The sequence below is a fragment of the Lytechinus pictus genome, unplaced genomic scaffold (assembly GCF_037042905.1).
Source record: "Lytechinus pictus isolate F3 Inbred unplaced genomic scaffold, Lp3.0 scaffold_30, whole genome shotgun sequence".
Lineage (NCBI taxonomy): Eukaryota > Metazoa > Echinodermata > Echinoidea > Temnopleuroida > Toxopneustidae > Lytechinus > Lytechinus pictus.
In genome coordinates this window covers 236025-250477 of record NW_026974150.1, presented here as the reverse complement: position 1 = coordinate 250477, position 14453 = coordinate 236025, and the positions used below count along the sequence as shown (strand labels likewise).

Genomic DNA, 14453 nt, shown 5'->3' with positions numbered 1-14453 from the left:
AGGTCACGGAAAGTAGGTCAGGAATTAAAGGAGTGATATATGGTGTCCCAACTGAAACATCAGAAGAGGATATTCTTGTAGAATTGAGAGACCAGAAAGTAACAGCAGTAAAAAGAATAGTAAAGAAAGACCAGAGAAACAAAAATGACAAAGAAAAAGAGGGTGCTGATAATAATCAGCCTACTTTTATTCCTTTGAGGAGTGTGATTCTTACTTTTAGTCGTGCAGATCTCCCTCAAAATATCAATCTAGGCTACCAGATGTTTACAGTTAAACCGTATATCCCTCCTGTAGCCAGGGGGGTGTTTCATCAACATTTTCATCCGACAAGTTGTCAGATCTGACATCTTTCTCTGATGTTGATTGGCTGGGAGGTACTGTTGCTATGGTAACTGTCGGATCAAATGGGACTTGTCGGATAAAACGTCCGACAAATCCTTTCATGAAACGCCCCCCAGGGCCCCGTTGCATAAAACTTTTGCCAGACTTATTTTTGCCTTAGTTTTTCTATGGCAAAAACCTTAGTTTTTGGCCAGAGTTTCAAATTCGGTCAAAATTTCATGGCAAAAAAACTCTGGCAAACTTTTGCCAGAGTTTTTTATGTTGCCAGAGTTTTTTAGTCTGAATAAACTTGGACGAGGATGAACGCCGATATCAGCCGATATCGCGATCGGTATCTGCTGCTGTGAAAAAATCATGGAGACTCCACAGAACGGTGAGCTTGATACTTTTTTAATGAAATGTGTTGATATTTGCTATTTTTATCACTATAAGTCGATTAATTAGTTGCGAAAATATCTGTGTATTGTTTTGAATCCGTGCTCGCACCGTGAAAGTGAGATTCACGAATTTTTTTTTACACGTTTGAATCGTTCCATTTTTGTGTCGCAAGCGCCTGCGGGGTCTACGTCTCGGCCATGTCTATTGCCGCCGGAGCTTCGGCATGGTGATGTGACCGCGCTGGTCGCACTTGGTGCGCCAACAGCTGAAACCACCAACTGCATCGACACGTTTGGAAAGCTTATTTATCGTTTTTCTCTTGCTATGATCACACATTCTACATTATGATTAGTATCAGTACATGAGAATTTCATGTTGTTCATATCAATTTTTCATGTTAGAATTGAATGCAAAGTTGCAAACTTAATTGGACCACCGTCTCTGTCGGTCGTCACCAAGTCAGACAAGTTGAATTGAAGTTGGTTAGATTCTACTTCTAGGCCTACAACAGTTAGATCGAATTTTCAGATCTAACTTTAGGCATAGAATCAACATTCTAGATCTAAGTTAACTTTTTCTTAAGAAGATGAGACTTCAGTCAGTCAGTTTGAGGGCTCCACCGCGAAGCCCCTGAGGCTGAGTGAGGTACATGTTGAATGTAGGCCACTAGCGTACCTACAGGGGGGGGGGGCAGGGGGGGCAGTCTGCCCCCCCCCCCTGTCGAACCACCACCCATGCAAAAGACGTATCCCTGCCCCCCCCCCCTGACGAGCTTGAAAGACCTTTTTTGCCCCCCCCCATGTCCCCTGACGAGCTTGAATACCTCTTTTACCCCCCCCCCCCTGACGAGCTTGACAGTGCAGTGCTTGGATTCAAAAATTTTGACAACTCTGAATGGTGGCTTTAATTTTTCCCTTTAAAAAATTGAAATAAAATAGGGGGAGGCACTCGTACCAATTGACCCCCTTTCCCTGGATCTGCTATAGGTGACCCCACATGAAATTGCGACATCATTATCATGAACAGTACTTAGCGCAATGTGCCAAAAATTTTGAGGGGGCCTGAAACTGATAAGGGCGTAGGGGGCAAATTTTTTTTAATAAAAACTGAGCAATCCAAAATTTTTACATTTTTTTTTTAATACAAAAATCAAAATCTTTTTTATCCCCTTTATTTTGTTTTTGAAAATTTTAGAGGGTCCATAGTCTACCCCATGGCCCCAAGTCTCTCCCCCCCCAAAAAAAAAAAAAAAAAATGTACGCCAGTGAACGTGAATCTATACAGTGGCTAGAGATTAAAAATTGGTCTCAATTTAAAGCTTGTTATAATCTAACACTTTGCAATTTATTTCAATTAATTGAAATTAATGATCTGATGACCACTAAAGTAAAAATCTTGAAAATCCTTCATAACAAAATTCTTGCAGAGAAACAAATCATACATATAATGTTATTTTGGGGCTGAATGGAGACTATGGGATTGTTGTATTGTTAGTATTTAACATGCATTACTATGGTTTTTAAGGGGCTAGAATTTTGATTTTGGTCTCAATTGCATCATTGATTATTTGTTTAAGATAGAAAATAAAAAATGATTAAAAAATTGCAGTTTTGGAACTTGGATATTCTAAGTTCATATAAATTTGCATATCTAAATTATTTTGAAGAAATGAACAAATCCCTTTAGGTTATTTATCATCTGAAAGGGAATTTCAATGATCAATCCAAATATTTTTTTTCCAGTTTGTACTGAGCTAATTTTCTTCTGTTAAGTTTGAATCACTGTAATAAGTCCAACAATTGGAATCAACCATCAAAATGTCCTATCCTGGTAATGGTTTAAATCACCACAAACATATTACTAGTAGTATATATTTTATAATTTATACTGAAAGTAATCTCAATGCAAATATTTGTGTGACTTTATCTAGTCTTAATTTGTGACTCTCTAATAGGATTATTTATTTTCTCATTTAATATCTAACAGCTTAAATAGTTGAGGTATATACACTGGAGCAACTCAAGTGCATGTGTGGCTTTTTGAGAAGAAACCACACAAGGCTGTCGGTTAGCAATCACCATGTAAAAGGGTAAGATATACAGCTTAATTTCAAATTAGCCAAAATTCTAATTGCTACCAATTTAAGTATTTATAGACAGGCTTATATTTTATGTTGGTAATCAATGTTGGCAATGCAAAGTTTCTCAAAGTAAAAAGAATATTTATGAAGAAGAAGAAGTCATTACTGCCTGATAATGTCGAACATAAGTAGTTATGAATTACAATTTTTAAAAAAGGTTTCATCTTCTTGAATAGAAAGGAAAAAAATTGTTTCAGGCATATAGTAAGTAAGAATCCTCATGTTGATTATTAAATTTATACACCCCCCCAAAAAAAAATAATAATAATAATAAAAATAGAAAATGTACCTAATCTCACCTGGCTATGCTAGTGATTGTGTAGACCTGAATCAATAATAGTTAAGTTCATTTAATTACCTCTTGCAATTCTTTGAAAAATTTTTTTGATTTTTGTTTTTTTTTTCTTTGATATGTCCATTGGAAATGATGAAATCTTATTTTCTTACGATTACAAGTTTTGATTTAGATTTTCATGGAATAAAACTGAAAGAGTACAACACATCTTTCTTATAAATTCCTGATTTGAACTCTAGTTACATTAATATATTGCAATTTTAAATTTTGATAACTTACAAAGTAGATAAATAATATTAATTATATGCCATGAAATGAGAATTTTTGTCAAATAAATTTAGACATTCTTGACATAAAGTGCAGAGTGTCTCTTCAATTAATATATAGCACATACCTATTTTATGATTTGGTTGTGTTTGCATTTTAATAAAGGTTTGCAGAAACCAGACAGAGAGCCTGTGTGGAGATGCTATTGGCTGCCCAGGTTGGACTGCCTCCAACCTGAGGTGGTCTTGGAGTGATCTAACAAAAGAGTGAATTATTATGCTAGGAATCAGACAAAGACTGGTATGTATTTTTATTTATAAGAGTTAAGAATATATTTTAAATGCATCAAGAAGAATTAAAGATCACTATCTCTTAAATTTTATTTTGTTGTAATTGTCATGCAACTAATCCAAAATATCTAGAATTTGTTTACATCCACCCACCGGAGGTGGGTCCGAGGACAGGTTTCGGGGTTGTCTGGCCATCCTGTCTTTCTTAAAATAAAGAACTGTTTGATTACAAACTTTGTCCAAGAATGCATGTAGGATTGATTATACTTTAATTATTTTGAGGGTATCATGGTCAAAGGTGGCATGCCTTGTTCACCTGAATATACATCGTTCCTGTGATAAATAAAGTACCCTTTGATTGTTCAACTTCAACTTGGCAAATATATATTTGGGAGTGACAATGATCAGGTTAGGTCAAATGTAAAAATTCACCAGAGATCGTTGGCAAATTTGTGTGTTTAATATTTTTATCTTTTGATGTCGCAATGGCGGATGCATAAATTTCGAAACTTACAAATGTACCCCCATGATCCTCAACGGGTTAAGGATGGATTGGTGTCACGGCTAAATACTAATTAAAAAACAAGTATTCTTCTTTGTCTATTTCAGTCATACAGTAATTAAATTGTTGCATTTGTGGAAAACTTCATAACTGAACAGTTCTGTGTGTAGTGACTTCAAAATTTGTTATTGACAGATTCTTCTTTGGCCTAGATCCCCTGTGTTTGTGGGGGGGGAGGTAGGCGCAGATCTGGGGGGGGGTACACCCCCCCAAAAATTGTTGAAAGTACCGTTTACATGTATATATGCAAGTGATGACCTTTTTTTTGGTTGTCATCATTTTCTGGACAAAAGTGCCCCTCCTTTTGGAAATTCCTGGATCTGCGCCTGGGGTGAGGCAAGTCAAAATCACCCTTCATAGTTTTTTAAGATCCTTCTGATGTGATCCCTGTTTGCATTGAGAACATTTATAATTGTGGCATTACTGCACTTTGTTAAATCTTTAGGTGGACAGTTTGGTAAAGTGAAGCCAAATATGGAGATTGTGCTGGCAGCCATGAGGGACAAGGCCAAGCATTGGGTCCATGGCCAGGAGACAGAGACTGGGGCATCTGAGCAACTGGTTAGTTTTACATAAAAGATTTATCACACAAATGCATAACAAAGTTGAAAATATATATACCTAAGGATCATTGTATTAATTTTGCTATATTCTTTCATTCATTTTCTCGAAAAAAATGAGCATAATTTCGATTGAAATTTGTACAAGAAGGTTCTCCCTATAGAAATAGGCAAACTGGTTTACAATGAAAAATTCAGATTTTTTAAAACCTAGAATAATTATCCCTAACCCATAGAATTCCTATCATTCATTTTGAATTAATTAAATCTGAATTTTAAAGGGGATAGTTTTTCTTTCCTCATGAAAATTTAAGCAAGGAATAGTAAGTAGCTTCAACTACTATTGCCAGATTGAGGGATTTTCGTTCAGAGTTGTTAAATGATTTAAGATTTCCAAAATGAAATAAAAATGTTGAATCATAGTAAGTCAATTTAAAAAAAATCAATGCGGAATGGTTGAAGATGTAATTAAAGTTAAGTCAAAAATTCTTTTCTTGATGTGCAGCTTTCAAATAAGGCAGCCTGCTTCTGGACATGGGAAAGCCAGAGGAGGAAAAGGAGGTTGATGCGGAGCCTCAAGCTAATCTGGGGCACCATTGACATCCAGGGTAGATGGGGTCTAGTTGATTGTGTAGGACGCCAAGATGACACCCAGCATAAGAGAAGAGAAGGTGCTCTAGCTGTTATGACCAGCACACCAATTACCAGGAGCATGGATCTGCAGCAAGTTCAGCAGGAGACGCTCAGAATGCAGCAAGCTATGCAGCAAACATTTAAAATCATCCATGTTGATTTTTGTAATTATCCACAATTGTTTGCAGCAGTTTGTTAATGGAAATCTGTAGTAACATTGAACAATGCAACTTCCTCTGCATTTTTTTTTTAACTGGAAACCTGTTGAATATTGTTTTAAGAATATGAAGTAAATCACCTTGAACTTTAGAAATTTCCAAAAGCATATATTTTAGCAAGTAATATGAAAATGAGTTATACCTTGGTCACATTTGGTGGCCTTACGGCGAGTCGAAATCAGTCGTTTTATGTATTACTATACGAACCACCTACGTGAAGCTGGTACAAGGATGAGTAAAATGGTTGATTTCGACTCGCCATAATGCCACCGGCTGGCGAATGTGACCTAGGCATAAGTTGTTGATGTCATTGCCTCATAATTTTTAACAAAAAAATGACAAAGACTACATTCTTCAGGATTGAGAAAGTTAAACTTGAACTTTATTCTCATCTCAGTAGATAGAAGATAATGTTATTCATTCAATACTGCGGTAGAATTTGAACAAATGCCTTGCAATGCAACATAAAAATTTAGGCTCTGAAATTTTGATGGGAATCCCTGTGCAAGAACAGTTTTAAAGTTTATTTATACATGTTCATATTGCAAGTCTGTTATATGATCTGTCAGCATTGTTTGTGGATCTCACACTGGTGTCATTAGCCATAGTTCCAATCTATATCCTGCATTACCAAACAGGATGCCTTGCAATTCGCCATCTGCAAAACGTTTTCCAATGGTAATGTTATGTTGATTTAAAAGAAAAGGGACCTTTTCAACATTCAATCACATCTTTCAATACGCATATAAGGGTATGGGATACTGTTAGAATTGAAATTAAAATATGACTTGATAAAATAAATTCAAAGTATTATAATGGTTCATAACGAGTTCTTTTGACTGTCACTCTGACTGTTCTTAATAAGTGATTGCGAATAAAATTATTTTAAATATATAATTCAATGAGAAATGAATTGTTTAAAAGAGGATAAATTGCGAGAGAAGAGATAGAAAAAGAAAGAAAGTATTAAGAAAGAGACGTCTGAGTTGCGTGACCGTAATTTAATTGAGAGAAGAAAACTGTTCTTAATAAGTGATGAGTGTTCCCCATTCTCAATTGCAAATTAAATTATTTTAAATATATAATTCAGAATTAAATTGTTTAAAAAGGAGAAAGGGAGAGAGAAGAGGAAGAAAAAGAAAGAAAGGAGAATTATTAAGAAAGAGATGTCTGATTTGTGTGACTGTTATTTTAATTGACAGAAAAAAAAAGATTTAACCTTTAGGTTGGCCTCCGACTATAAAACTACAATTGCACCATCCCTCTTGGCCCATAAAGGAAAATATTCTTGATTGTTACATAAAATATTACCAAGAAAAACATCAAGTCTTGTTCGCCCCCCCCCCCCCATATAATTGCCACACCTTCAACACTATGGATCTATGTTTTATGAAATTGCTAATTTTGATATTTTGGAAATATTTTTAACATTGCCAAGAAAGCAACAACAACAAAAAAGAACCTTTTTGAAATATTATGGACAAATGTGATACAAAATGTTTTCCTCCACTTTTTCTAACAATATTATAATCTTTTGAATCATGGCATTGAGGAGGGGGTGGTGTGATTGAATTGATGAATTTAATTATTTGTTCCTTGTCAAATAATTTGGATATACATATTTTCATCCAATGTAAATACAATGTGTAGACCTAGGCTGTTTACCCCCCCCCCCTTCTTCCAGAATAACCCCCCTCTTGCTATCTCTCTTTCTCTCTCTCTCATTGTATGTTAGATGTTCGGGAACAGTTTCGTCCCATCATGGAGGTTATCATTAATTGAGTTTCATTCCTTGGTTTTATAAAGCAACCACAAAGAAAAAATAAAACATCTCTAGTTGTCCCCGTTCAGGAACTTTCGATGATGGCTAGTTTTTCTTACTTTATTACATTTTGTTCCCAGCCTTCTATCACATACATGTAGACACAAGTGTGAAATTAAAAAGGAATTCACACAAATTTCGGGTCACTGTACATATAGTGTAAGTTTTGATAAATATATCAGTCGGATATTTCATTTTCCCTTTTGTTTACGTGCTCGATCGTCGTCCGTCTTGGACTGGAGCAAGCCGAGCGACGGGGAAGAAAAATATAAGTTAGGTCTGTTTTGAGTGAAAGATAGACCTCCTCCGGCATGCCCCTCCTTCTCAATCATCACCCAGTTTTTATGACCTGTTAAAGAAAAATGAGACTGGCAAAGGTGAGAAATTAAGATGTCCAATGGGCGCGTCCTAACCTAGACCAAAAGCTTCAGTCTCTGTATTTTGGTTGTTCCGCTGAACTACGTTGGCTCCACTCACTATACATAGACTGAAGGGGATGGGGCCCCGTACCTACAGCCAACGTATAGTGAACTAGCGTTTTATAGATCGCGATTTAAAACTGTTTTTTAAGCAAAATTGAAAGTTTCATGGTTTCCATTATATCAGGGAAATATAAATAACTTAAGTAATTGCATACCTTGGGCCGGAGTTAGGGAGCTTGTCAAAAGTCCATGCACCGTTCTATAGCGTCTTTACCGCATCCGGGTTTTTGCTTCAGCTTTCCCGCCCAACGTTCCCTTGTCTTCAAAGGAACGGCCGCCATCAAAGGCCCATTGACGCCACCGTTCTTTTGTTCGTCTTTCCTGCATGTCTTAAGTTCTGTCGAAAGACCGAAGAAACTATTCTAAATAACTCCCTCTACGACCAAAACAAATGCGTGCCTTCATATTGACTGTCGGATCGGAGAGTTCGGGTTACTGTTCTGAACTGTGGTTCGCATCTATAATGGAAGTTCGGGTGCATTCATAAAGCCACGGTGGCTTAATCAAAAATCACGCACGTGTCATAAATCGTTGCTGATCTTTCGAATTTACTGCAATAACCATGAAAACCTCTTTTTTGCAATTAGAAGAGAGTCAATTCATGATATTTTAGGTGGGAAAATAAGATTCCATACATTTTCGTTTCGTAGGCCCAAGCCATTCGTAGAATTCACGTCAACTTGGAATAGTCATTATTACTCACATCTGAAACAAGTGTCGGGAGCCCCCCCCCCCCTTCACCCCCCCCCCCCCCAAAAAAAAAAAATAGATGGAAATAGAATGATAAAAATAAATATGACCGGAACAGCTCGACACTATTAGGCATAGATAGATAAAAGATTTATTAGAAGCTGTTTTAAATAGTTTGTTCAATTTTTGGACGGGCAACCATTTCCCCAGGATAACATATTGTCTCTTAATTTTCTTTATCTCCTTGTTTTAAAGAAGCGGGACCGAAAGGTAAGGTGACAAGAGGAAGAAGAAAACTAAGAATTCATAGGGAGAGTAAAGGAAGGGGGAACAGAGAGAAAATAAGAAAATAATATTGCGATGGAAGGAGAGGAAGGGTGAAAAAAATATGGAGGAGAAACAGTTGAAAGAGAAAAAAAATAGGAAATTTGAGAGGGGAAGAAATTTAGGATCGAGAATCAACGGGAGAGGGGGGAATTGGAATATGGAAATGGATAGAGACAGAAAATAAGGGGAAAGAAGAAGAGAGAGCTGGTGGACGATGAGGGTGTAGAGTTCCAGTTACACAATATTTAGGAGGCTTGAGAGACACGTGTGTATAGTTTGACTACTTTATTGGAACTAAATTCATTTGTACAATTAACTTTCCTTTTAGCATGGATAGAGAGAGTAGTACAGAGTACTTCATCTCATTGGAATGTGTGGTTACCTGAGTCATCATCTTGTGATGTCTCACACAAAGAAGTTTCACAGAAATCATCTAAAGTCCTTTCACTTTAGTATTACTATGATTTCCCAATCATAACATCCCCCTTTTCAGTTATGAATTTTCACAACCTAAAAATTCAGAATTATCAATATGATTTTTAGATACAATTTGTTAAATCCTCTTCAAAGAAATTTGATGCTGTGATTATTAAAATTTCATTTCATTTCAACATTGAACAAATTTGATTTGTATATGATTGTACACTCAGGATGCATAAAAGAGCATACATAGAAGATTATTCTTCAATATAATAATAAAGAATTATATAAACATAGCATTGGTAAAACATAAACATGCATACATTTATCATGAGATAGAATTCGTTAATCAGAGTCCAATTTATTCTTCTTAATATTTATTGTTCAAATTTCTTCTGTATATCGTCCATAGGGTTCTTCATGGCTGAATTCAGTGTCCATTTAACTTTTCAGATAATAATAATATGTCATACTCATACTTCCTTCTAGACATTTTTAGGCATTATTTTTACAACAAAATAATTTCCAAAATAAGAAATAAAATAATAATAGTCTAATACTACATTATACATAAAATAACAATAACTACAAAGTAAACAAAGCTCAACTTGGCTGGGTCAGGCAGAACTTAACTTTCATTGAATTATTTTAATCACTTTACTTTCCCTTCTCTTTTCCCTTTTTTTTTTATAGTTTATGTCCCATATCTTTCTGGTGGTTTGATATGTCTGCCATATTTAGTAGTGTAACCTTGCTTAGGCTGGGTTGTGCTTTGAGATGTGTTTTGAGGGGTATTTGGTGGGTTGTCATGAGGAGTTTGAGTCTGATTATTGTATTCATCATTTTGATGTAATGGATTCAGACTTTCTTTTGTTTTAATGAGGTCTTTACGATTTCGACGGTAGTCTACGCCTTCAGCTTGTACAATGTATGAGCGTGGCTCTTTACAAATCCTCACAACGATTGCTTTTTGCCAAATTTTAGGATTTCTTGTACTTCGCATCCTAACGACATCTCCAATAACCAGGTTGGGGAGAGAATGTGTTGCTCTGTCATAGTACATTTTCTGTTTCTCTTGTTGTTTCTTGAGCGTTGTGTTGATGTTCTGTTGCGTTTTAGGTTTTAATAACCTCTTGTTTGTTGGAAGGGGTGTTCTCGTCCTTCGTCCCATTAGTAGTTGGGCAGGAGAAGCGTCTAAACCTTCCAACGGTGTGTTGCGATATTGCAGCAATGCTAGATGTATATCGCTAGATTTGCGCAGCAAATTTTTTGCTATTTTGACAGCGCTTTCAGCTTTCCCATTGGATTTGGGATATCCAGGGGAGCTAGTTACATGTTTGAATTTATACTCCTGGCTGAATTTCTTAAATTCGCTCGAAGCATAACATGGTCCATTATCTGATACAAATTCGTTCGGTATCCCGTATCTAGCAAAATGCTCTTTGCAGTGCTTTATGACTGTTGATGTTGTCATGTTTTTTAGTTCGCAAAGTTCAAAGAAACTAGAGTAATAGTCTACAAGTATTAAATGGTACTTTCCATTTAATTCTAAGATATCTGAGCCTACTTTTTGCCATGGTTGGTCTGGTTTTGTGTGACCAATCATTGGTTCATTTGCATTGTTTTGCTTATATGTGTTGCATATTTCACATGAAGCAACTATGTCTGCAATTTGTGTTGACATGCCGGGCCAGTACATGATGTCGCGTGCCAATTTCTTAGTCTTTTCTATTCCTTGGTGTGCATGACCATGTACTTTTCCGATCATCTTTTTTCTAAGTGATTTTGGTACTATCACTCGCGCATCTTTGCATATTAATTCATCTTCTACTGTTAGTAGTTCTCTATACTCCCAGTATTGTCGAATTTCTTCACTGACTTCCCTTTTTTCATTTGGCCATCCAGTTAGGATTGCTTTACGGAGCTTTTGTAGCGTTTCATCCTTTTTAGTTTCATCTTTTATTTCTTTCATTCGTTCGTCTGCGATGGGAAGTTTGTCAATGATGCATATGGGTATCTCTTCCACATCAACATCATCACTTTGATTGGCTAGGAAATTTCTACTGAGGCAGTCGGATATGAAAAGGTTGACGCCCTTTTCATATGTTACGCGCAGATCATATTTTTGCAGATTGAGGAGCATTTTTTGGAGTCGCGGTGGGGAAGCATGCAGTGGTTTCTTGAATATCGTTTCAAGTGGTTTATGATCCGTTTCTACATCCACTGTGCGTCCAAATATATATTGGTGAAATTTCTTACAACCAAATACAATCGCGGCTAGCTCCTTCTCAATTTGGGCATATCGTGTCTGAGCATCGGTAAATGCTTTTGACGCATATGCCACTGGATGTCCATTTTGTAGTAGGACTGCGCCCGTGCCTGCTTGCGATGCATCTACACTTAACTTGACTGGTTTACTTACATCGTAGTACTTTAACACTGGAGCATTTGTTACCGCTTCTTTAAGCGCTTTGAAACTTGCTTCTTTTTTGTCATCCCAGTGCCATGCCACATCTTTTTCTAGTAGTACTCTAATTGGTGCTGATTTCTCTGTCAAGTTAGGGATAAACTTGCCTAAGTAGTTTACCATTCCTAGGAATTGTTGAACACCCTTTTTACTCTGTGGGGTAGGCATCTTTGTGATTGCCTCTATTTTCTTTGGGTCTGGTTTTAGTCCTTCTGTAGATACTATGTGTCCCATGTATGTGACCTGTGTTTGCCTGATATGGCATTTGTCTGGGTTGAGTTTGATGCATTTTTCTCTGCACCTTTCTAGTACTTGCTTCAACCTTTGATCATGGACACTTTCTGAGGGGCCATATATTAGAATGTCATCTACCAGAACCTCTACACCTTCTATGTCGCTAAACATATCGGTCATAATTCTTTGAAATATCTCACTGGCAGAGTTGATTCCAAATGGTAATCTAAGAAATCTATATCTGCCGTAGGGCGTATTAAATGTGAGAAGTTTTGAACTCTCATCATCAAGAGGAATCTGCCAGAAACCGCAATTAGCATCTAATGTACTAAAGATCTGTGCGCCGGCTAGATTATCAGTAATGTCATCAATTGTCTTCATCGGGTAGTGTGGTCTTTTTATTGCTTTATTTAAGTCCCTAGTGTCTAGGCATATTCTTACCTTATTTTTCCCTTTCTTTGCTACTGTGACCATCGAACTTACCCACTGTGTTGGTTCTGTTTGCTTTACTATCACACCCATTTCTTCCATTCTATTGAGCTCATTTTTCACACCTTGTTTTATTGCTACTGGGACTTTCCTTGGAGGATGGATTGTTGGACTGATTGATTTATCAACATCTAAATGCTGTGGTTCCCCCATACATCCAAGGCCTTCAAACACGTCTGTGTATTGATTTGCCAAATTATCATCTTTGATTGAATCTGCCCTCTTTACAAAACCTAGTAATTCAGATGACTCAAGTCCAAGTATGGATTGGGCATCTCTATCAATCACCTCAAACTCAATGTTATGGAATTTGTTCTTCCTCACACATATTAGGGTACATTTTCCCAAATGTGATTTTTCAACGTGTTCTGTATATGACATCAATCTTGCTTTTGACTTGCCAATTTTTGGCATCCCTAGCTTTTTATAAGCCTTAGCAGCCAGTATATTGCATTGAGCACCTGTATCAATTTTGAATTGAGCACTTTTGGTTGTTGCTTTTTCTTTATGCCTGTTTTTGTCAGAAAGAAATGTGAGATTGACATACCATTCTTTTTTCGATTTCTCCTCTTTCTGCTGGACTCCATTGATGGCGTCGACGTGGAACTCTTCACTGTCGGCATCACTGTTTTCACTGTCCTGTTGGATGTCATGGATCCCGCTTTTGCTGAAGCGATGACCCTTTTTGTTGCGAGTTTGTCCTCCAAATGGAACCTTCCTTGATAATCGGTCTCTGTCATCTCGATCCCGATCTCTACACATGGAGCTGAAATGGATTTTCTTTTTGCAGGTATGGCATTCTTTGCCATATGCAGGGCATTTTCTGGGTGGATGCTTATTTCCACACTTAGGGCATGTCTTCCTAATCATCGATGTCGCCTGCATTGCATGAATGTTCTGTTTGGGCTTCAGCTCTGCAATGTGTTGCGAAGTTATCTCAGTTGCCTTGCAAATGTCTATTGCTTTCTCTAAAGACAATTCTTTTTCTCTGAGTAGTCTTGCTCTGGTACCATCATCACGTATTCCAACAACAATTCTGTCTTTTATCAGACTGTCTCGAAGATGCTCAAACTCACATGATTTAGCTTTTTTCTTCAAGTCTGTGACGAACTGGTCAAATGACTCGTTTTCATGTTGAAATCTTGTGTTGAATACATGTCTCTCAAAAGTCACGTTGGACTGTGGCTCAAAATGTACAGTGAATTTCTCCAGCAAGTCTTTTAATGTCGGTGCTACAGGTTGTCCTGACGATGAAATTACCTGCTCGAAAGAAAATGTGTTGTAAATTTCTAACGCCTCTTCACCAATAATGTGAAGCAGTGTCGCTGTTTGTACTTTTGAGTCCTTTTTGTCAAGTCCACTAGCTGTTAAATACAGCTCAAAACGCTGTTTCCACCTCTTCCAGTTATCTGTGATGTTGCCCTGTAGAGAAAAGGCTTCTGGTGGTCGCATGCCATCCATTTTCACTAGATAACAGTCAGTTTTTTAACTTCTGACACCATGTAGAGTTCCAGTTACACAATATTTAGGAGGCTTGAGAGACACGTGTGTATAGTTTGACTACTTTATTGGAACTAAATTCATTTGTACAATTAACTTTCATTTTAGCATGGATAGAGAGAGTAGTACAGAGTACTTCATCTCATTGGAATGTGTGGTTACCTGAGTCATCATCTTGTGATGTCTCACACAAAGAAGTTTCACAGAAATCATCTAAAGTCCTTTCACTTTAGTATTACTATGATTTCCCAATCATAACAGAGGGGAGATATAAAGGGGGTGGGGGAAGAGTGAAAGGGGAACAGAGGGGAAGACATGCAATGGCCATGCTGAAACG

At 37.0% G+C, this 14453-nt stretch overlaps 1 protein-coding gene and 1 long non-coding RNA gene across 2 annotated transcripts; one reads left to right on the top strand and one right to left on the bottom strand.

The window, feature by feature from the left end:
- Window positions 1-675: 675 nt before the first annotated feature.
- Window positions 676-6506, top strand: LOC135158097 (uncharacterized). Its single transcript, XR_010296884.1, has 5 exons — window positions 676-715; window positions 2707-2809; window positions 3588-3722; window positions 4720-4835; window positions 5340-6506. It is a non-coding gene; the product is annotated as an uncharacterized LOC135158097 (long non-coding RNA).
- Window positions 6507-10120: 3614 nt separating this feature from the next.
- LOC135158095 (uncharacterized protein K02A2.6-like) lies at window positions 10121-14077 on the bottom strand. Its single transcript, XM_064115381.1, has one exon. The coding sequence runs from the start codon at window positions 14075-14077 to the stop codon at window positions 10121-10123; it is 3957 nt and encodes a 1318-aa protein (XP_063971451.1).
- Window positions 14078-14453: the final 376 nt, after the last annotated feature.